This window comes from Cynocephalus volans, chromosome 8 (genome assembly GCF_027409185.1).
Source record: "Cynocephalus volans isolate mCynVol1 chromosome 8, mCynVol1.pri, whole genome shotgun sequence".
Classification (NCBI taxonomy): domain Eukaryota; kingdom Metazoa; phylum Chordata; class Mammalia; order Dermoptera; family Cynocephalidae; genus Cynocephalus; species Cynocephalus volans.
This window is the reverse complement of record NC_084467.1, coordinates 17,234,116-17,256,820: the sequence shown is the minus strand read 5'-3', so window position 1 is coordinate 17,256,820 and position 22,705 is coordinate 17,234,116. Positions and strand designations below refer to the sequence as shown.

The following is a 22,705-nucleotide window of genomic DNA, read 5'->3' as shown; positions in this document are numbered from 1 at the left end:
CCAAGTTTCCTCTAATACAAAGGTACTTCAAAAAGTTCATAAAATGATTCATATTATTTTTCAATTCTATTTTACCATGAACTTTTTAAGTACCCTTGTATACCATTACTCTTCTAATTTTTAATTCATTAAGATTTTCTCTAAATTTAACTGTTTACTATTGTCTCTCCATTTCACGCTCCCAATTAAACCCAGACACTTCCTCAAAGTGCACTTTAAGAGCAATATGCCAGCTGGCAGACCATGACAGAGTAACTGATAAAATGCAGAAAGTTTAGAATCCCTACATATTAAAAAGGATACCTTTCTGAGATTTTCCTTTGGCTAACTGAGCTGATAATAAATGACTACATAGAGAGAAGTCAGAAATAAAACATGTGCATCCAGTATTAAAACAAGTAGGAAATAACACTGAGGAATTAGGTACATTTAAGGAAGAAAGTAATTTGTCCTTATAATTTAGAGTTGATAACAAATGTCAGTACTATGAGCTAGATATTGGTTCATCCTCAACATATTTTCAGATGTTGTATAAAATAAAAAGCTATCATAAGAAGCTATCTAAACATGTATTATACAGACACATATGCTAAATAAGCCTTCAAATTGCAAAGTGATAACAATAAACACTACACATGGTTTACCAGTTTACAACCTCGGCCATATTTAGGAAACTCTGGGCTTTAAAAAGGGGGAAGGTAGGGGTGAAGGAAGATAATCAGTAGGCATGCTTGCTATAAATTCATTCCCTTAGTCTCTATCCAACCACTAACACAGTCCCCAATTCTCTGCAAGGTGCACATATCAGGGTTTTAATCCAATTCAGAGCTTGTCTAAAGAACTCTGCTCTCGCTTTACTTTTTCTTCTACTACACCATCAACCCAGGGTACTCCAAAGTCCTATCTGCCATCCCAAGTCTGGGATTGCTCCTTGGTCTAGCATCAACCATCATTATATTCAATCCTGATAACTATTAACAAAAGGCAAGTGATTTACTAATATGCTAGTCTCCCAAAATGTCCAAAAAAGGAAGACGACTAGCAACTGTTATAGTTACAGATCAAAACATTATAAAAGACATTAAGTTTTTACCTGCAGTATCAAAAAGTCCAAGAGTATATGGCTCCCCACCAATCATAACTGTGACTGCATAGTTGTCAAAAACCTAACAACAAAAACAATACAACATTGTTAGTGAGCAAAGGGAGGGTCAAAATGGTATAGGACAACTCTTAAGCTAAGGCAATGTTTCCCCTTCCTAAAACTTAATCTTCCCTTAGTCCGTCTTCCTTATAAAACCAACCTTGCCAACTAAATCCTTATATGAGCTAAAAGTGACAGAAGATGTGCTCTGGGATGTCTGCTCTACCCCAGCAGCCTGAATAAAGAGCCACACAAGGTTTAGAGGTATCACAGGAGCAGAATCCTCTAGCCACACAAAATGATTCTGTTCAAGTCTGAAACTTTGAGACAGTGTTATACCTCAATGTTCACTCTGATTTCTAAGAAATCATTTCTTCACAGACCATTTCCTTTTAATCTAGAATTAAAATCTCCTAGATCTGTTGTATTTTTTTCCTTTCGGGGTCCCAGACAAGAAAGGCTTGTTGCAAACAAGCCCATTTGAGAGAAATAAATTCCCCTTCAAAGTACTCGAGGAAAGTGTCCAAGAAAAGTCTGGCAGATTATCTGTTGGAAATTTCATAAATATTATTATTGAGTACAAACCACATGATCTAAGATATCTTCTCTGACTAGATGTTTTATTTGTAAATCAACCATAAAACCTTTAACAAACTCACGTACTAATATTGCTTGTACTAAGTTATTTGTGAAAATGGGGGGTAATGGGGCTAAGTGGGAAAAGACGTAACACTAATTCATGGATTCTTTTGAATTAATTTACAATTGAAAAGCAAAATTTTCACATACAACTGCAATTTGTCAAATTACTATAAAAATGTTTAAATTTAAAAAACTAAATAAAATTTTAAAAATAAAAGCAATGCAGGGCTGCCTGATTAGCTCAGTTGGTTAGAGCACAGTGCTATAACACCAAGGTCAAGGGTTCAGATCCCCATACCAGGCAGCTGTCAAACAAACAAATAAACAAACAAATAAAAAGCAAAAAGGATGCTACATTTTAACATCAGCCCTGCTTAACCTTTAGCTAATTTTCTGGTTCATGTTTTAATGGGTTGTTCAGGAGCTTGTTTAAATGAAAAGAGTGGAAGCAAGGTCATGGGGGAGATGGTAGCTAAAGGAAAGCCAGTTCTTCACAGAGAACAAAGTAATGGAATGAATGTGGTTAACCTCTCAAACCACACAGTTTATTTTAAGTCACACTTAAGAAAAGGGACTCAAAATAGCCCTCCTTTACTGGAGGGCTAGACAAGACAGGATTAGGAATCAGAAAAGATGGCTTCCATTCCAAATTCTACTTATAGTAGTATTTGACTATTTAGACTTTTAAGTCTCATCCCTAAATTCAGCCTGAATTCCTGTAAGAGATGGGTAAGATGATATGTATGATCCCGTCATGCTCTAAATTTCTATTATTTTGGAATATAAACAGGTACTATGAGTACATTATTTGTGCTTCATGGTCCACTTATTTACCTAAGCAGGTTCATTTAAAATTGTATTCTATTGCTACTCTTTCCCCCCACCCATCCCTTTTCCAGAGATCCACATACAAGCACACATGTAAAACACCCACAATCCCCATAAAATACAACACCAAATGATCAAACTCATAAAAGACTTAGAAATCATGTTTACAAGTAAGTAACTTTAAAGGAGACAAACACAAAAATTCTCATAGTTGTCATCACTCTGAAACAAAATCATGTATCTCTCTAAAAGTCCCCTAAAAGTTCCTTGCAACCTCAAAACATTTTCCATGGACACTGTCCCCAAATGGGCCAACTCAAAAATATGATTTTCTATTTAATTATATCTTCAAATTCCCCCACTCCAAGAAACCTCACCTTCTTTCTACCTATACCCTTGGCCTAATTCAATTATTTTACCTATTTTGGGACATTATAGAGACCGTCAATTCCAACTGAATGTAATTACCAAGGCTTTAACCTGTATTTACCTTTCTGATAATACTCATATCTCCAAAGATGAACCTAAGGTACTCATACATTTACTTCCTTTTCACTTCCAAAAAAATACTAGCCCCATATTAATCATACATAGGCTTCTCATAACCCATAAAATAGCTCACTTAACAGAAGTGATTACTACCATGCCAGCCAACTCCAACTTCCCCTCACCGCTAAATGGACACAGACATTTAACATAGCACTGGGTTGGTAACGCAACTTGGGCCAAACACTAGATCCCCAAACACATTCTTTCACAAATGAGTGTTACTCTAAGTAATTTTCTCTCTCACTTCATTACCTTCCTTATCCCCATCTTCCCTTGACCCTTCCAAGGAGTTTATAAAAAAGCAACTTTGGGGATAACCCCCAAAGTTTCTGTTGGTGTTCTCATAACAAAACAGGTCCTCTCTTCTCCACCCCTAAGAACCAATTTGGAGCTCTCTCAGTAGTAAAAGAACAACTCCACGAGATAAGGGGACAGACATACTACTTTCTCTGAAATTACAAGACCCCACATAGCATCCCAGGAGACCCTGAAGCACTGATCAATCATTGGCCAAGATATCAGAAAAAAAAAAAAAAAAAAAGTCACCTCATTCCAAGATGTAGGGCATACTTCTCCAAACTGAGACCACCACTCTTTAGAATCTTGTCTACTGGAGTTTTGCCTCCCAGCACTTCTTGCAAACCCTTGTGTCACCCCTTCTGACTTTCCACTGATTTTTTCAGCTCTTTATTTTAAAGTGTATATAACTTACCCAAGAGTAGTCAAGATCTTCAAAAACAGGAAACAAAGGCAGACAACAGAAAAATTTCAGTACACACAGAGAAAGTGTTTTCAAAAGGACAAATTTTAATACATTTCATTAACTAATGGAAGCCTTTATACTTACAGTCGGCACATATTCAGATGGAAATTTATTTGTTGTGTAGGATATCAGGAGACATGTTTTACCCACAGCACCATCACCCACAACAACGCACTTAATTGTCTGCATTGCTGGCACAGTTTAGTATCCACTTTAAATATTTCAAATTTGATGTGGACCTACGAAAAGAATAGAGATACTTGTTTTATTTACTTATACTTATGTACTTTCTTTCCTCAACAAGCAGCAGGTTCAGTCATTCAGAGCAAGAATAGAACTAGCACAACTACTACGGCTGAAAAAACCTAGACAGAGAAATAGTAACTTGCTCAAAGTCACAATAACAAATAAGAGTCAGTTTTCTACGTTTCTCATTGCTGGTTGTCTCGACTTTTTAAGTGTTATTTTTTAAAAGTCCAAAGTGGTGTAATGAGCAACACAGTTCCTTTTATAAAGAAAGAGAAGAGGCTATACAGAAGGAGTCCAATATAGTGTGCCAAGTATTACTTTGTGAAACACTTCCTTCAGGTACATGTGCACACACAAGCGTATGTATATGTGGTATGTGAACTAAACTGCAATACAAAGGCCTCTGCTTTAAAGAACAGTTCATTTACCTAGCCTTAAAGCTACAGTTACTCAGGCTGTAACCAATAAGCAGCAGAGCACCACCACTATCCTCCCACCCACCAGTAATATATGAGCAACAGGACGAACTAGACAAAAATCAGGGTGTTCCCCATCTCTGCAACTGTTTTAATACCAGGTTGCCTAGCTACTAATTCAATACTCATGACACGAAGAATCCAAAAATCTACATTTTTGTAATGAAAAAAAATCCCTCTAGATCATCCTGACTTATTTATAAGCGGATACAATTATTTTAGCTGATCTTACTGTAGTTTCTCCCTCCTAAGAAGCTACTGATTACATGGGGCCGGCCCGTGGCTCACTTGGGAGAGTGTGGTGCTGATAACACCAAGGCCACGGGTTCAGAGCCCATACAGGGATGGCCGGTTAGCTCACTGGGTGAGCATGGTGCTGACAACACCAAGTCAAGGGTTAAGATCCCCTTACTGGTAATCTTTTTAGGAAAAAAGCAGCAGCAGCTACTGATTACAAATGCACCCAAGATTATTATATTTCATCAATGTTCAGATACCTTCTCCTCACACTTAAACATCTTTAAAATCAGAATGTATATTTATTGAGGGTTCCTTCCAATCATTATCAGCCATTTTTCCCCCACATTCTGACATCTATGAAATTGGGATAAATGGAATCTTGGATTCAGTGAAATACTTTAACTGTTTTTCTGGGAGAATAAAAAAGTAACCACCTCACATATACCTAGATTTTTAAGATAAAGTCCTATTTAAATCACACTCCTAAAGGGGTTACAGTTTCTAGACGGCTAGAGTTGCCACCTTATTAAACATGAAAATACAGACTCACCTAACACTGGTTTGGATACCATGCCTATGTGCTCCTATGGCGCCCTTCACAAGTCTTAAACGTAATGATTTACAAATGCCTATTAACATTTCTGTATATAAGCCTATACCATCTCACACACCACTATACTTCTAGCACTGAGCACAAAGACTAGCACGCTGTGGCCTGCAGAATGGATGAAAAAAAATCACACAACCAAAGAATATGAAACTTACATTAGGAGTGAGTAACCTACAGGAAATATACACTCTCCCATTTCTCATCAAAACTATCTGGATTGTATTTCTCTTTCTTTCTTCAACTTCCTTTCATCTCTTTTCTTCCTTTTCTTTTTCCTATTATGCGCTAGAGAAACACTCACACTAATATAACATCAAAGGTTAAAGACACTGATCCCTTTATAACACCAAGGTCAAGGGTTCAGATGACCTTTCCAGCCAACTCCCCCCCCAAAAAAAGATATTCATCCTAAATTAAACCAATTACTAGTTCAACCAAAAATTGTTTTCAAATAATGATAATGATCACACCAAACATTTATATACAGCACTTACTAGGTGCCATGTATTGTTCTAAACAAATTACACATATTCACATATTTCATCCTTCCAACAACCTTATGAGGTATGTACTATACTATCCCTATTTTACAACTAAGTGAGGCTCAGTGAGTTTAAGCAACTAGGCCACGATTACTTAGCCAGTGTTAGAATTGGAATTTAAACCCATGCAGTCTGACTCTCAAGTCTCTACTCTTAAATATTTCACTATACTACTTCTCCTGAGAAGTGACATTAAAAAAAACAGACATGATAACTGCTAGTAGAGTGGCAAATATATACCTATGAGAGTTGCTGGCAATAAAGAAATAAGGAAGGCAGAAATAAAGAAGCAAGAAATAGGAGTTAAGATCACTTCCTATTTCTTCACCCTACATACAACTACTGTGCTAAATTTATTGGCAGAGAGAAGGCAGGAAAAGAGAATTTGTAAGATAGAATTTACTCTTCCCCTTTCTATTTACCCATGAATCTTCCATTTTTTAGGCTTCCCAACCAACAGTTCAGCAATTTGTTGGAAACTAGTTGTGGGTCCATGTTAAGTGCCTGGGTTCTGGAGTCAGACTGGCTCTACACCATACTCTAGCTACATGACATTGAGCAAGTTATATGACCTTTCTGTGGCTCAGTTTTCCCTTCTCTAAAAATGAAGATAGTCATTCCTTCCTTATAGGGTAAATTGGTAGAATAAGATAATACATGTAAAGAACTTAAAACAGAGCCTGGCATACAATAACTGCTTAGCGTTAGCTATTAGACTTGAATGAGTAATGGCACCTCTAAGTCAATATAAGGAATTTTAAGAGAACAATTCCAAACCACTTAGAAAGTAACATGTACATTTTTACACTCAAAGTAAATACAGTAGTACTCATTGTTCTTACTACAAAGTAATCAAATTTAGAGCTAACATTACAAAGGTGGCCATTTAAGAGTCAAGTTCCAATTTAATTAAGACTATCCTGCAAAGCATTTGGCATGTATTACTAATTAATTAATTCATGTATAAAACGTCACCAGATGATCCACAGACTGGGGCGGGGGTGGGTGATGATCTGGGGAGAGACTCTGGATTTACTATATACGCATACAATGCCAGCTTCAACAACATGGGGAAACGAGGCCAGAAATGTTCGTATATACTATGTTGCAATAATGTCAAATCACTATGGCAGGAAAGAAGATACTTAGTATCAATTAAACCAATTACTAGTTTATTTTGCTATCCAGAGTGACTAGAAAAGTTATTTTGCACCAACAACTAAATACCATCTCCCTCCTTAATAGTGAAGTTCATTTGTACCACAACTTAGAATTGGGTTGCACAACTTAAACACCGTAAGAAATGATTTTGTCAATCACAGGAAATAAAACTGTGAAGTAAGGTGTATCCTTCCACCTTCCTTCTTAAAATCTATCCCTCCACCAGACAACCACAGCAACACCCATATCTTGTGGTTCTTAACATTTTGGGGATCCAATTACCCTTTGAGAAACTCAAGAGTTAAAACCCTTGAAGTTTTGTGGAGTCCATGAGCTATAGATTTAAAGAGGCTATTGAACCCTCTTTAGTATTATTATTGGCTGGCTGTCAACAAACTCTACCACAGACGATCTCTGGGGAAAGGATTTGTAAGGAAAGGAAAAGCTTCCAGCTAACAGATACCCTATTTTCCCATGCCCCATGGTTAATTCTAGGCACGAGGCACATAAAGCATATGAATTGATTTGAGATTAAATATTTGCTAATAAGCGTGTTTTGTAAAAAATTATATTTTCAGATTATTATACCATTTATAAAACTATACCAAGTATTAACAGTAAATTATTTGAATAAAAAGCATGTCAAACTTTTGGTAATTCACTCTGGTAACAATAAATATTTGGTCTCTCTCCCCAGTTTCTAGCACAGAGCTCCTAAAATCCTAGGAATTTCCTGAGTGATGAGTGTCTTTTGTTATTCATAACAAAATCACATGTGAATTGAGGTGAATAAAGTGACTTTTGTGGGGCCCCAAGATAGCCACAGGATGGGTTGGTTACCATAAAGACCATTCAGCCCCATTCACCAACCTCCAGGGAGGAAAAGGGGGCTAGAGTTTGAGCTCTATCTCCTGAGGTGCTGGGGGGGTGCAGAGTGGAAGCTCTCCCAACCCCATACCTTGCCCTATGTATCTCTTCCATTTAGCTGTTCCTGAGCTGTGTCCTTTATAATAAAAGAGAAAACATAAGTCATATGTTTTCCTGAGTCCTATGAGTTGTTCTAGCCAATTATCAAACCTGAGGATGATCATGGGAACCCCAGAATTTGTAGTCGACTGGGAAGAAGTGTGGGTAGCCCAGGCACATCATTTGCAGCTTAACCTCATTTGCAGCCGTTATTAACCTGTGGGGTGGGGGTTAGTGTCAGAACTGAATTGTCAGAAGTGATGTCAAAAAATAAAAAATAAAAATAAGTGGTATCAGAAAAAACAACACCATATTCACACTTATACAAAATGCACTAAAAGTAAAGTTGTTTTCATTTGAAATATATTTGCCCCTGAAGTAACCCATTTTCATACTAAGGATACATGAAAGAAGAGGCACTGTCAGAATTAAGAGAAGAATGACCCACTTTCACAAATCTTCCTTACCAATCCAACTGAACAACTAGTCTGGTTGTGGGATTAGACAGAAAAAAATAAAATCAGGACCACTTTTCTCTACTATCAAATGCAGTTACTTTAGAGAACGCAGTTCATATAACCTTCTGCTGTACTTATACTAGCATAACTAAAGCACAATTTGGAGGCTGGCCAGTTAGTTCAGCTGGTTAGAGCACAGTGCTGACAACATCAAGGTCCAGGGTTTGATCACTGTACCAACTAGAGACCAAAACATGAAGGACAATTTTTTAAATATCCGCTCATGTGATTATTAAGTAACCAAAAGTATTCACATGTATGCAGGTGTTTTAATACACTGTCTTATTTGGTTTTGCATCACAGAACACATATGAAAACAAAAGGCATATGGGTAGACTTAATATGTTCAACTAAGAATACAATATTGTTTAGAAAGCCCTACCCAAAAAATCCTATTACACCTCCACCATAGCTACCTTTTCCTCCCCAAAACAATTCATTGTAAATAAATGTTTTTAAACCCTGAAATAAATGTTTAACTTCAAACAAAATGGAAGAGACCCTAATCATTTGAGTTTACCCAATATTAATCAAAAGAACCAAAACAGAGGTTTGTTTGTTTGTTTGTTTGTAGAACTGAAATGTCCCTTAATGAACTAACTTAATTCCATGATTTCGCAAATAAGAAAACTCTGGCCAAAACACAAGGACATGGCCTAAAGCCAGACAGTTAGTGCCCATATATAACTTTTTTTTTTTCCAACTCTTCGGACTTCAAGCAAATATACAACACAAACCACATAAAGATAGTTCTTCCTGAATGATATAATGTTTTCAGAGTAAACAAGAAGTAATCTTAGAAAACTTTGGCATTCCTTCAAAAGGTCAAAGCAATACAGCTACTGCTCGAAGTTGTTGTCCTAGGAAAAATCCAAAAGAAGCTTTCCAAAACTAAATGTGTCCATTCCAATTTGAAAAATAAAATTAAAATTGGAATTCTGTAAAATATCTTTCGATTAGTAAAAAGTAGACAACTCTATGTTGGGAGATACAGTCCTCATAGATCTCTCACGACCCCATATCTTCCTGGGTAAGCAAAGTATGCAAGAGCCTGGCCACTCTCTTACCCAGGGCATACAATAGGGATGTGTTTGCAGCAAACAACCTTGAAGAATACTATCATGGCTCCTTCTGGGACAGAGAACAAGTCTGCTTACTGCTTTTATGAAATAGTGGGTTCTCCAAGCTCAGTGATCCTCAGCTCTGAGTTAAACTCAGTTTGCATGCGCAGTATCCATATGAGACTGCAGGTCCTTCCTTAATGGGTCTTAGGGACAAGGAAAAGCAACACACTGATCTCATGCTGCTTGCTGTGCCTTAAGTAATTAAGTTCTTTTGCCTCTGACCTGAGTCTCATGTCTTCTGCCAGCATCCACAAAACAATATCAGGCTAATGCAAATACCTAAGTAGGGTAAAATAAAATCCCAGACCATGTTTGGGACTGAACACACTTTGTGAGAAATAATTTTGATATAAACTTAAGTATCACATATAAATAATACAGCAATTAGATCATTTTTAGCACAATTATTACAGTAGATATTAGGTAATAATATCCACTCTTAAATATTTTATTCGTTACCCAAATTTTCTTTATATGTTCCTGAAATAATTTTTTAAAAATTTTCTGACTTTTCCCCCCTCACTCATAGGATAGCCAGCACATCTCTAGGAGCTAACCAGTTATCTTAATTTGTTTATGTTCTATCTTCCAGGGGCATGTATGCTAACAAGGAAGAAATTAATGAAGAACAGAATCCCCCCATCAAGAAAGGTGGTAAATAAGGTGGTTCCTCACAGTAAGCATATAAAATAATTGAAATGGGGCCGCGGTTGCATCACGACAATAATAATAATGATAATAATAAAAACAATTACAAACAATATATTAAAAATAAAACAGTATTTTGACTTATTTTTCTTGAAATTAGCAAGACTAATATATTTTATTTTTCAAAACGATCAACCTTATTTTGTTCTCTATCCTTAAATAGCTCTGACTAACCTCATTTTCTCCCCAAAAAACTACTTATTCACATCCAGTATCAAATCAGTAAAGAAATTTAAAGGACAGAATTCTGTTGCTGCCTTTCTCTTGATTTTTGACATGAAACTGCTGAACATGTAAAAAAAAAAGGTAAATATTGTTACCAAAAACAGTTAAAGAAATCAGGGAGGTAGACTCAGGCAAAAATGTAAGTGACAACAGCACTACTACAGTTTGTGATTGTTGGGAAAGATACTGGGGTTTTTCCCCTCACCCTGAAATGTACTTTTCAGATGTTGCACAAAAGTATCTTTGGGTTTTTGGCAAATATATACCATCTAGAATTCTTTATCATGTCTCTCCCAAAAAATGTTTGCAAAACCCCTAATATCTCCAACTGCCAATTAAATGCATTAATACATGTAAAGGGTTGGATGTCAAATATGAAGCACTTACTGAAGCAATTATTCAAATTCCTCCCTTTTCTGCCACTTGTGAAAGAAACCAATACACACTGTGAAATCACAACATATATCAGAGTAGAGAATTGGGTCTCTCATCAAGGTTTTGTGGGTCTTTTTTTTCTTTTTCTTTTTTTTTTTTTGCAGCTGTCTGGTATGTGGATCCGAACCCCTGACCTTGGTGTTAATCAGCACCAAGCTCTCACCAAGTGAGCTAAACGGACAACCCCAGCATATCCCAAATTTCAAATCTGAGTTTATCACAGGTCTAAGGCCTAGACAATCTGGGTGAAAACAGAACTGAAATTGCTCAACCAACTTCTATGCATCTAGTTAACTGCTAATTGCATGATACTATTTATTATTATTATTATTATTATTTTTTTTTTTTTTTAAAGATGACCGGTAAGGGGATCTTAAACCCTTGACTTGGTGTTGTCAGCACCACGCTCAGCCAGTGAGCGAACCGGCCATCCATATATGGGATCCGAACCCGGGGCCTTGGTGTTATCAGCACCGCACTCTCCCAAGTGAACCGCGGGCCGGCCCTGCATGATACTATTTAAATTATACAATACTGTTTGGTGCTTATTCAAAGTCTATGTCTTTTGGGCCAGCCTGTGGCTCACTTGGGAGAGTGTGGTACTGATAACACCAAGGCAATGGGTTCAGATCCCTACACAGGGATGGCCGGTTAGCTCACTTCGGAGAGCATGGCACTGACAACACCAAGTCAAGGGTTACGATCACCTTACTGGTCATCTTTAAAAAAAAAAAAAAAAAAAAAAAAGTCTATGTCTTTCAATCACATAATCTCCCCAAACCTTGGATGTCTGGCCTTACAACTCATCCTATTTCTATCCTAACTGTCCCCCTCAAACCTTCCCTAACTATTCTAGCTGTCAAAAACTGCCCCAATTGTCTGACCCCCTGCTATGGTCTGAATGTTTATATTCCCCCAAAATTCATATGTTGAAATCCAAGCCCCCAAGGTGACGGTATTAGGAGGAGAGCCATTTTGGGGGTTGATCAAGACGTGAAAGCAGAGTCACCATGAATGGGACTAGTTTCCTTATAAGAGGGGCCCCAGAGTGCTACTTTGACTCTTTCAACATGTGAGGACACAGGAGGACCGCACCATCTATGAACCAGAAAGCAGGACCTCACTGGACAGGAAATCTTGGAATTCTAGCTTCCAGAACTGTGAGAAATAAACTTTTGTTTACAAGCTACCAAGTCATTATGGCATTTTGTTAGCAGCCCCAATAAACTAAGACAGCTCCCATGGCAAGACCCTTCTTAGCTCTCAAATCTCCTATCTCACATTGCTCTCAACTTCACTCTCCATGCTGTAGTTCTAGGTTTCTTTATATCTTCAAACATGCCAGGCTCTGTCCTGCCTCGGGTCTTTACCAACAATACCCCTGCCCCTGCCCTTAAAGCTGCTGGCTTCTCATCTTTCAGATCTCAGCTCAAATCATCATCTCCTCAGAAAGTCCTTTCCACACTATACAGAGTAACAGCCTCCTCCCTCCTTGCACTCTATCATATTACCCTGTTTATTTCCATTACAGTGCCATCATCATCTATAATTATCTTGTTTATTTGTTATACTGTAGTAAAGAAGACAGATTTTAAAAATAAAGAAATCTCCATAAAGGCAAGGACTCTGCTGTATGCCCAGAAAATAGTTCAACACCAGCCACACAGTACTCACTCACTGAATAAATGAACCACACAAGCACTTAATCACACTATTTTTACTCACATGTGCTCCTGTTTATTCTAATAGATTTTAAGCTCTCTGAGAGAAAAAAACTAGGTTTATATTTCTTTATCCACCTCCCACAGCACCTAATAAAATACTGAGCTATATATCATGCACAAGAAAAAATAAAATTCTTATATGTTTTTTGAAACTTTGTTGACTAAAGTAATAATATGAAAACAGCATGAGCTTATTAAAAGACAAGCAAATATGGCTTCCAATTTTAGCTCCACTTCAATGTATGTGATCCTGGCAAGTTATTTCACTTCTATACCTTAATCTTCTCATCTACAAAATAACATCTAACTCACAAAACTGCTATAATGAGAAAGGAGAAAAGGTTTATACAGCAACTGGTACACCACCTGACACAGAGTAAACACCTAATATGGCACCTTATTCTTACCCCCAATTAAAACTTGCAGAAACCAAAATGGCTTGTGGTAAAAAGATCAGAACTATTGCTATTAAGTGAAAGCATCTAAACACTATAAACTCACAAAATCCTTGCTTCTACTTGACAGGGTTATTTGCTAATCTGATCAATCCTTTTGCAAATCTCCTCACACTCTGATCTCAAAGAGCAGTTTATACTAAATGCCACACTTGTAAACAGGGGATTACAGAAAGGGTTGTAACCCACCTCTGTTTTAAGAAAAAACTAAACAACATTATTTATTTGATTAGAAGAGCAGGGAGATTACATTAAGATTTTCCCTCAAAACATTAGGATCTAAAACACAAGGCAGGGCTTCCAGTCAAGATGGCAGAATAGACAGTCCCCAGAGTCACTCTCTCCCACAAATCAACCAATTTACAACTACAAAAAAGCAACAGCCACACTGGGGCCGCTAGAGCTCAGGGGAAGAGGAGAAGAGACCTATGGAGTGCATGAAGGTGAGAGAAGCCACAATGACCATTTTCTGCAGCAGCTGCTTTAAGGCTGGAGCTGCTGAGCACACAGAGCAGGAGCTGGCAAAAGCCACAGCTGTCCCCTTCGGATGAAAGTGCTCGGAGGCAGCAGGGGATAAGAGGGCCTTGGTGAACCCCAAGCCAGCAAGACCACTAATAGGGTTCCCATGGACCCACACAGGAGCAAGGAGTCACAACAGCTGAAAAAAAGAAGTCACTCAGAGGCCGGTGAGTCATCACAAGGGACCGGTGCATGGCCCATCCCATAGGAAGTGTTTGCAGCACAGGCAGTGAGGGAGACAGGACCACCAGGGGAACACTGAGGCACAGCAAGGACAGCTGACCGGCACCTCAATCAGTGAAGGACCACTCAGAGGAGATTGGTCAGGAATACAGAACTGCAGTTTGATGAAAAGACTCAAGCCCAGATCAGAGTTCCTACACAACCCAGGTGCACCAGATGTCTGGAGAGCTGGAAGTACCTATAAAGTCAACCATTAAAACCTGAGCTGCACAAAAAGCCTTCCCTAGGGAATCAGCAGCAAAGCAAGAATTTAGCTAAACCACACAGCTCAAGTACTGGTCCCCACAGGAAGTTCCTCCATTTTAGAAGTAAGCAAAGGACAAAAAATTAGTTACTGCCCGTGTGCCTCGGGGCCTGCCTGGGGACCTGAGGCACAGAGCCAGAGACTGGACACCCCCCCCCCACACACACACACACACAACCAGGCACACAGACAGCACCTCAGGGCCCACCCAGGGTCCTGAGGGATGGAACCAGGGACCGGATCCCCCCGCACAACCAGGCAAACCACCAGCACCAAGGAGTGTGACAAAAACATCACCTCCATGTGGGTGGCCCACCACATCCACCACAATAACCACGGCTGAAGCAAAAGCAGCTAGATGCCACAACCACCACACACACGGTCCACTAGCCAGTGGAGTACACTGACACAAGGACAGTCACCAGCAGAGACCAAAGAAAAGAAGAGGATGTCTCTCTCCACAAAGCCCATTCCAGAGTGACAGAAGAAGCATCTGCTTTACAATAATACTGGGGGACCTGAACACACCTTTCAGCATTGGACAGATCATACAGGCAACGAATCAACAAAGTAACCAAGTATTTAGAGGGGGAGGGGGATAGATTGGACAAGGGGCATAAAGAATAAGTACAATTTGTAACAATATATATGCTAGTAATATTGATTTGATCAGCATATGTCAATGTTGAACCCCCAAAATATGTACAATCAATTATGATTCAATAAAAATGTTTAAAATAAATAAATAAAACACAAGGCAAATTTTTCCTTTCAAAAATTGTTACAATCAACAAGAAACAAGGCTTCCATATCTAGGCCAATACCTACGAAAATTTAATATGTACCTTCTTTGAAATGGCAATTCCATTTTTAAGTCTTTCTCCAAATATGCAAGGGATAGGTACAAGGATATTCACTGCAGCTTTGCTTGCAAGAGCAAAAGACAGTAAGGTATCTACACATGCACCAACAGGAGACTGGTAAAATAGGTTAGAGTACAAAGGAATACTATGCACCTACTGAAAAGAATGAGCTTTATTGCCTGGTATGGGCTGAATTGTGTTCCCCCACAAATTCACATCAGGAAGTCCAAACCCCCAGTACCTCAGAATGTGACTGTACTTGGAGATGTCTTTAAAGAGATAATTAAGATAAAATGAGGTCATATGGGTAGGCTGTAATCCATATGACTGGTGTTCTTATAAGAAGAGATTAGGACACAGACACAAAGGGAAGACCACGTGAAGACACACACAGTCAGCCATCTACAGGCCAATGAGAAAGGACCTCACAAAAAACCAACCCTGCTGACATTCTGAGCATGGACTTACAGCCTCCAGAACCGTAAAGAAATAAATTTCTGTTTGCTGTTTAAATCACCCAGTATTTGGTACTTTGTTATGGCAGCTCTAGCAAATAATACAGTGCCAATATGGAAGGTCTCCAAGAAGTTTTTAAAAAGCAAGCTGCACTACCAGTCACAACAAGATGGACGGACTTAGAGAAAATTATATTAAGTGAAACAAGTCAGGCACAGAAAGAGAAATACCACATGTTCTCACTTACTTGTGGGAGCTAAAAATAAATAAATGTATAAATAAATAAAGGGCGGGGAAGAAGACACAACAATCACAACTCCTTGAACTTGTTAAGACAAGTGACAGATATGATGTAGTGGGGGGAGAGGGGGAGGGGGAAAAGGACAGGTAAAGGAACACAAAAATCAACTACAGTGTACGCTGAGAAGTTAAAATTTAAAAAAAAAAATACGTAAACAAAAGAGTTAAAAAAAAAAAAAAAAAAAAAAAGACGACCAGTAAGGGGATCTTAACCCTTGATTTGGTGTTGTCAGCACCACGCTATCCCAAGTGAGCTAACCGACCATTGCTATATGGGATCCAAACCCATGGCCTTGGTGTTATCAGCACCACACTCTCCCAAGTGAGCCACAGGCTGGCCCCATATGTGAGTTTTTTTAAATGGAGAGAAGGGCTGTGCACTTAGCTCAGTTGGTTAGAGCACAGTGTTTACAACACCAAGGTCAACAGTTCAGATCTCTGTACTGGCCAGCTGCAAAATAAATAAATAAATAAATAAATAAATGAAAGAAAGAAAGAAAGGAAGAAAAAAAAGAAGAGGAGAGGAGAGGAAAGGAGATACATACACTTGCAGATGCAGAGACAAGAAAGAGAGGAGAGGAGATACATACACTTAAAGATGCAGAGACCATCAGCAAAGACACACAAGAAACTTAGTGGCTGCTTCTGGGAAGGAGATATGGATGTCTGGTATGAGTGCACTCATTTTTTGTTGTATACCCTTTGGTACTGAAGTTTTCACCATGTGCATATAGTACTTTAATTTTAAAAATCGAAGCTATCTACTGAAATGAAATGATCTCCAAGACATATTCAATTAAGAAAAACACTCGGGCCGACCCCGTGGCGCACTCGGGAGAGTGCGGCGCTGGGAACGCAGCAGTGCTCCCGCCGCGGGTTAGGATCCTATATAAGGATGGCTGGTGCGCTCACTGGCTGAGCCCGGTATGCCAGTCACAAAAAGACAAAAAAAAAGAAAAACACTCAGCAAACCTAAGGTCTAGGCAGCTAATAAGTCCTAATAAACCAAACTCACCAAAATCCTTGATCTATTTCATGACCCTAGGCAGTTATTTTAAAATGCCCTGCATATATAAAAGCCATAAAAATATTTACATCATTTTTCTCAGTAATTCCACTTCACATAAAGTATCTTCCTCCTTTTGGAGATATTATCAGGAAATAAAACGATATAACATCAGAACAGTTAATGCAGCAGAAAAATGACTGAGCAATAAGACACAACAAGATGAAATGCTATACATATCAAAAATGGTTGGGAAGACTATCAACACGGTAACACAATGTTATTAAAAATATATAAATGTTAAAGCTTTTGTTCTAAAGGGAAAAAAACAAATGCAAAGAGTTTAACAGTAGTTACATGCCAGAACAAGACCCCAAGAACACTTAACAAACACAAACAACATTTAAAGAACAAGACCCCAAACACTTAACAAATCTTATCCAATCAGGACACCAGTTAGGACCTAAAACATGTTACAATAGGATTCTGTTGTTCCAAGAAGCAACTTATTTAAAAGTCAGCAAGATATTTAAGTGTCTATTATAGCAGTACACTGGGTATGAGAGAAACCCTGCCTTCAAAGGCCTTCAAAATATTTCAATAATTTACTGAATGTCTACTCTGTGCCAAACACTATGTTAGAGAGCTGACATACATCACTTTGTATACTTAACTGGTTATGACAGAAGAGACTAATAACTGTAGCAGTCCCAGGTTGCTAAAAAACACTCTATAAACTACAAGTGCCATAGATTTTCAACACAGTAATAAATATGGGAGACTGGTCTAGAAGAAATGGAAAATAAATAAATAAATCTCTAGTTAGATGTGATATCAGGAGAAAAGGCACAAGCAAGCCTGCAAAGTGGAAGAAAAAAAAACTGGATGAGTCCAAGTCACACAGACTCTGAAAGCTAGGCAGACGAGTTTTAATTTAACCTGGGTGGGAACAGAAAGCTACCACTTCTTTTATATCCATGAACAACAGTTTCTTAGGAATATTAATATTGTACCTGTATTCCAAAGTAGACTGTCATAGGTAACCAGATAAAGTCAGGGAACTCAGCTAAGAAACTACTATAATAATCCAAGACTTAAATGGAAGATCTGCACTAGGGTAGTAGCACAGAAAAAGAGAAGAAATAGGTGATCAGATTGGATGGAGGTGAAGCGTTTGTTCAAGGAAGGGGTAAACATAGGAAGTTTTTTAGCTTAGGAAATTAGAGGACAGTTTTGTAGCACAGACAAATGGAGTAGTTAGAAGAAGAAATCTCAAGAACAGCCAGGCTATTTATGTTCTTAAACACATAAGGGCCGGCCCGTGGCTCACTTGAGAGTGTGGTGCTGACAACACCAAGTCAAGGGTTAAGATCCCTGGTCATCCTTTAAAAAAAAAAAAAGAAAAAAAAAAATCACGCAGAAGAACAGCCTTTTCAGAATCAGCACACAGTTATTCGGTCCTGTGTCTATCAAGGATGAAATCATATGCCAGCTGTATCAGAAATACCATAAACATACATTGGACAGCATAAAATAAATCACTATATTTCCTAGGCAATAAACGTTATAAAATGAATGACAAACTAAGAAACTTTCCTTGAAAGGTTACCAGGTGAGGGGCCAACTACAAAACAAGACATGATCATTTCGACTTTGTTATACCTGATGAGGTAGAGGTACCCACATTCAGATTCTCATACAATCTGTTTTATAAGCCACAAACCAGTTTTTAAAATGGCAAGATAAGACAAGATTACCTACAAGGCAGTCTACCAATTTTGAAGTAAAGTCTTTTGCTAATGAGGTGAATTTCTAAAGAAGCATTCAACCATTTATTTCAAGAAATCATTCATAGAACGTAGTGCTGATAACACCAAGGTCAAGGATCCCTGTACCGGTCAGCTGCTAAAAAAGAAAAAAAACAAGAAATAATATAGCAAAGAATAACAGGAGATGCTGCGAGTAGTAAGATTTGCTCCAAAGTCTCTATCAATTCAGTACAGCTGGCATGACTGCAGATGTTTAAGCTTGGGTGCTCAGGAGTAACAGTATAGTTCCAGCCAACTAAAAAAAAAAAAAATCAAGGGCAACAAAACAAAGAGTTGAAAAGACTGAAAAACAACCAGTATATGTTGGCAACAAACCTGCCTTTTCAAGTACATTTTAAAACTTAGAGCAACACCATCAAGACACAAACTTCTACCTTAACTATCAATTGTTTCTAAGGAAATTATACATACACACCATAGTTCAGAACCTAAGCTCCTATATAGGTACTCCAAATGAATTACGGAATACATTGATTTAATGTCTATTTTTAAAGATTTCATACAAAAATAAATAGAACAGTACTTGTCACTGATTAAAAGTAATTAGTTGTTCCCAGTACCTGGAATGTTCTTGACTGAATGGCTCAGTCACGCCCCCTACAGGTCTTTGCTCAAATGTCATTTTTGGAATGAGAACTCTGATGACTACCCTATTAACCTAATATTACCAGACCCTCAAGCACTCCACTCCAACCCCCAGGCCTCTCATCTTCCTCCTTTCCTTCATTTTTCTCCAAACACTTCGCTCCAACTCACACACTAATATATAAACTTCACAAGGGCAGAGATTTGTTTTGGTCTATTTTCTTCACTGCTATATCTCCAGCACCTAGAACAGTGACTGTCACAGAGCAGGCACTCAAAAGGTTGTTGAACTCATAAATTATTAAGATAGAATGTGTTAGAGACACACAAGTCAAAAAACTTGTCCTTTGGAATATACTCTCAAGCGTGTCCTCTAGGCTCCTAAACCCTCTCCTATTACTATCTAGATAAAGAACCAAAAAGAAATTGATACTCTTCTGAAAGCGAAAAATCTTTTTCCTAACACATAAATCAAGTCCCTACAACTGAACAAGCTGAAGTAAATAACAAGTATTTAACTGTAAAAGCCACTCAGTATCATTTTCAGGGGATAACACTCTGTAACCCTGAGCAACTCTATTCTGTTCTAGGAATGCACAATTCCAGCACTTCTACCGACTTTTAAACTGGCACACACACAAAAAAAGAAAACCCTCTCCAAGGAAAAGCAGCATCCCCAAAAAGAATATATGTTAGCACATGGTTTGCAAATGTATCAGAGTGAGATAGTTAATATAACCAAACTTACACTCAGGAGTCTTATAATTAAAATATGCCTCTAACTTTGGAATCATTCATTTAGATTTTAATCAACAAAAGTAGTATATAACGAACTTAAGGAATCACACAATTGCCAAAGAATTATCTCCAGAATTTAGGCCCTCACAATAATATCTGCTGCTGGGCTGGCCTGGTTAGCTGAGTTGGTAAGATCAAGGTGTTGATAACACCAAAGTCAAGAGTTCAAATCCCCTTACCTGGCAGCCCTCCAAAACAAACAAATAATCTCTGCCACTGATTAACCCTATTTTAAAGTCTACTTCTATGTATTAGGCTTTTGTTTTGTTTTTAACTTTTTGTGGGATTCATAATTATAAAAAAATCATCTCTTCATATTAAAAGAGATTGAAAGTAAGAGAGACATTTATATGAGTCAAGAACAAAAATGATACCTTTTTTTTTCTTTAGTTAATGTAAAATAAAATACCAATTTCTCCAACTGAAAGCAACAGAGGTAAAGAATTTGGTGTCAGCAGAAAACAAACTTTTGGATCTTCAACATATGTCACATTCTGGGCATAAATTAATGTTGATCCTGAATTGATCGCTGATCAATTACCAAAACAGTAATTTTTTAACAGAAATAAAACAGCCCAACCTAAGTCCCTAACTCCAACACTGATACACAAAAGTTATGTCTTTCCCCACTCCATCTCTCTTGGATAACTGGTAATACAGGTATAATACGTGAAATGATTTTTCTGTTCCTGGCTGTGATTTAACTGGAACTAAGAACAAGTTTTAAGCATCATATATCTTCATTGCCATGTAATATGTATGGCGGGGGGCGGGGGTTGTTTTTCTGGGCAGGCAGAGAGGAGTTTGGGCAATATGTATGACAAGGAAGAAAAAGCAAAATTATATACCAATTTGTAAAATAAAAAAATTTATAGATTACTGTCACAAGCTCCTAAATGACTTCACTTCTGTATGTATACAAATTAAGAAAAAATTTCATAGCAATAATATAAAACTATCTGAAATTGTTCACGAACAATTATATGACTTTCAGAACATTAAAATGCTGACTTAGAAATTACTACAAGTTTTTCAGAATACTGGAAAACAATAAAATACTCAAACTAGGAACACTGAATCCAAGAACAGAAGAAACTGGAGACAGTGACTCCATTTCAGAAGTTTCCCTCAGGCAGCAATCACTTCTCCGGTCCTAGTATTGGTCTGATTCTCCATTCTAATACCTTGCCCAAGTTTAAGCTGAAATAGAGCTACTTCCCTATGGATACCCTAAAGATGTGTTCCATATAAAGAACATGCTCAGTCCCATCCCAAGAAATTCCAAATTAGGGTAGCTGTGTAACAGTTCTTCAGTGGAATTTAGGCCAAAGCAAGAATAAATTATCCACGCCTCTCTTGAAGCGTCTATCATACATCTGCCTCAGGAACTATGAGAAGTTTTTCTACCCATAGCAAACATTTGGCCACATCAACAGCCCTTAATCCAAATGGAGACTACTAAGCCACCAGATTCCACTGCCTCCCAATACATTTTCTCAAAACTTTAAAGGGTGTTCCATAGGGTGGGGGGGTTGGGGAGAACACCTCCATTAAACAAGTTTAAGAAACACCAAGTTAAACAGATTCTCTGATGATCTAACTTGTCTGAGCCTTTAATAAACTTATATACATTATGAACTTCCAAGATGGGAATATAACTACTAGGGTATCCGATTTATCTGACACCGAACCCCATGGAAACATCTTTCAGATATTCTGAAATACACTAAACAACACAAGGGTTACTCTAAAAACTAAAATGACCCGCTACCCCGAGTATTACTGGTCTATAAACTATCAGAATGGTCTAACATTCCCTTTGACCCTATGATGAGCAGAGCAAATAAATAACATGACCTAAAATAATTCAATTCCTAGCTTTTATTTTAACAATAATATTTGTACATTTTCTGAACCAGATGACAGTATTAGACATTGATTTAAACCCTAGCATTGATATTCATAGCACCTATCCATTTTTTAACTTCTCTGATAAATGAAAATTTACATTTTAAAATCTAATAATTTATTTTCAAATCTTACTGCTAAACTCTACCAAAAATATGGTTTTCTGAGAAATAAATGATAGAGGGTATAATTCTATTTCAAAAAGGATCTAAAATTGAGCTCCTATCAAACAGCATTCTGCTAGTGAAACAAATACTAGTAGCTACAGTGAAATTGTATTATCACGAAAATCTCTGAAACCAGAGATAATTTTTTAAGAAACTTTATTCGTTTACTTCCCATTCCTGTTCATCTGTTTTAAACAAACCAAAAAATTACAAATATTCCTAAACTGTCTACCAACAAAGCAAACGGATATAGCTGAAATCTTGCTTATGCTTTCTTCTACTAAATTTACCCTCTTTTCTCAAACTCCTTAATACTGATCAACACAGTATTCTTTTATTCCACCTCCAGCTCCTCCTCTGATTTCATCTGTTGCTCATTTGATCTGTTCTCACAGAGCTCTTCTCTTTCCACAAAAAGTAACAATCTT

At 37.7% G+C, this 22,705-nt stretch overlaps 1 protein-coding gene across 2 annotated transcripts in view; it reads right to left on the bottom strand.

The window, feature by feature from the left end:
- Positions 1 to 22,705, bottom strand: part of CDC42 (cell division cycle 42) — a 38,145-nt gene that overhangs the window by 9,425 nt on the left and 6,015 nt on the right. For both annotated transcript variants that reach the window (XM_063105604.1, XM_063105603.1), the window contains exons 2-3: positions 4,011 to 4,165; positions 1,094 to 1,166 (exon numbers count right to left, since the gene is read on the bottom strand). In XM_063105604.1, coding sequence (XP_062961674.1) covers positions 1,094 to 1,166; positions 4,011 to 4,115 — 178 coding nt within the window. In that variant the 5' untranslated portion in view covers positions 4,116 to 4,165. The remainder of the gene's footprint in view (positions 1 to 1,093; positions 1,167 to 4,010; positions 4,166 to 22,705) is intronic.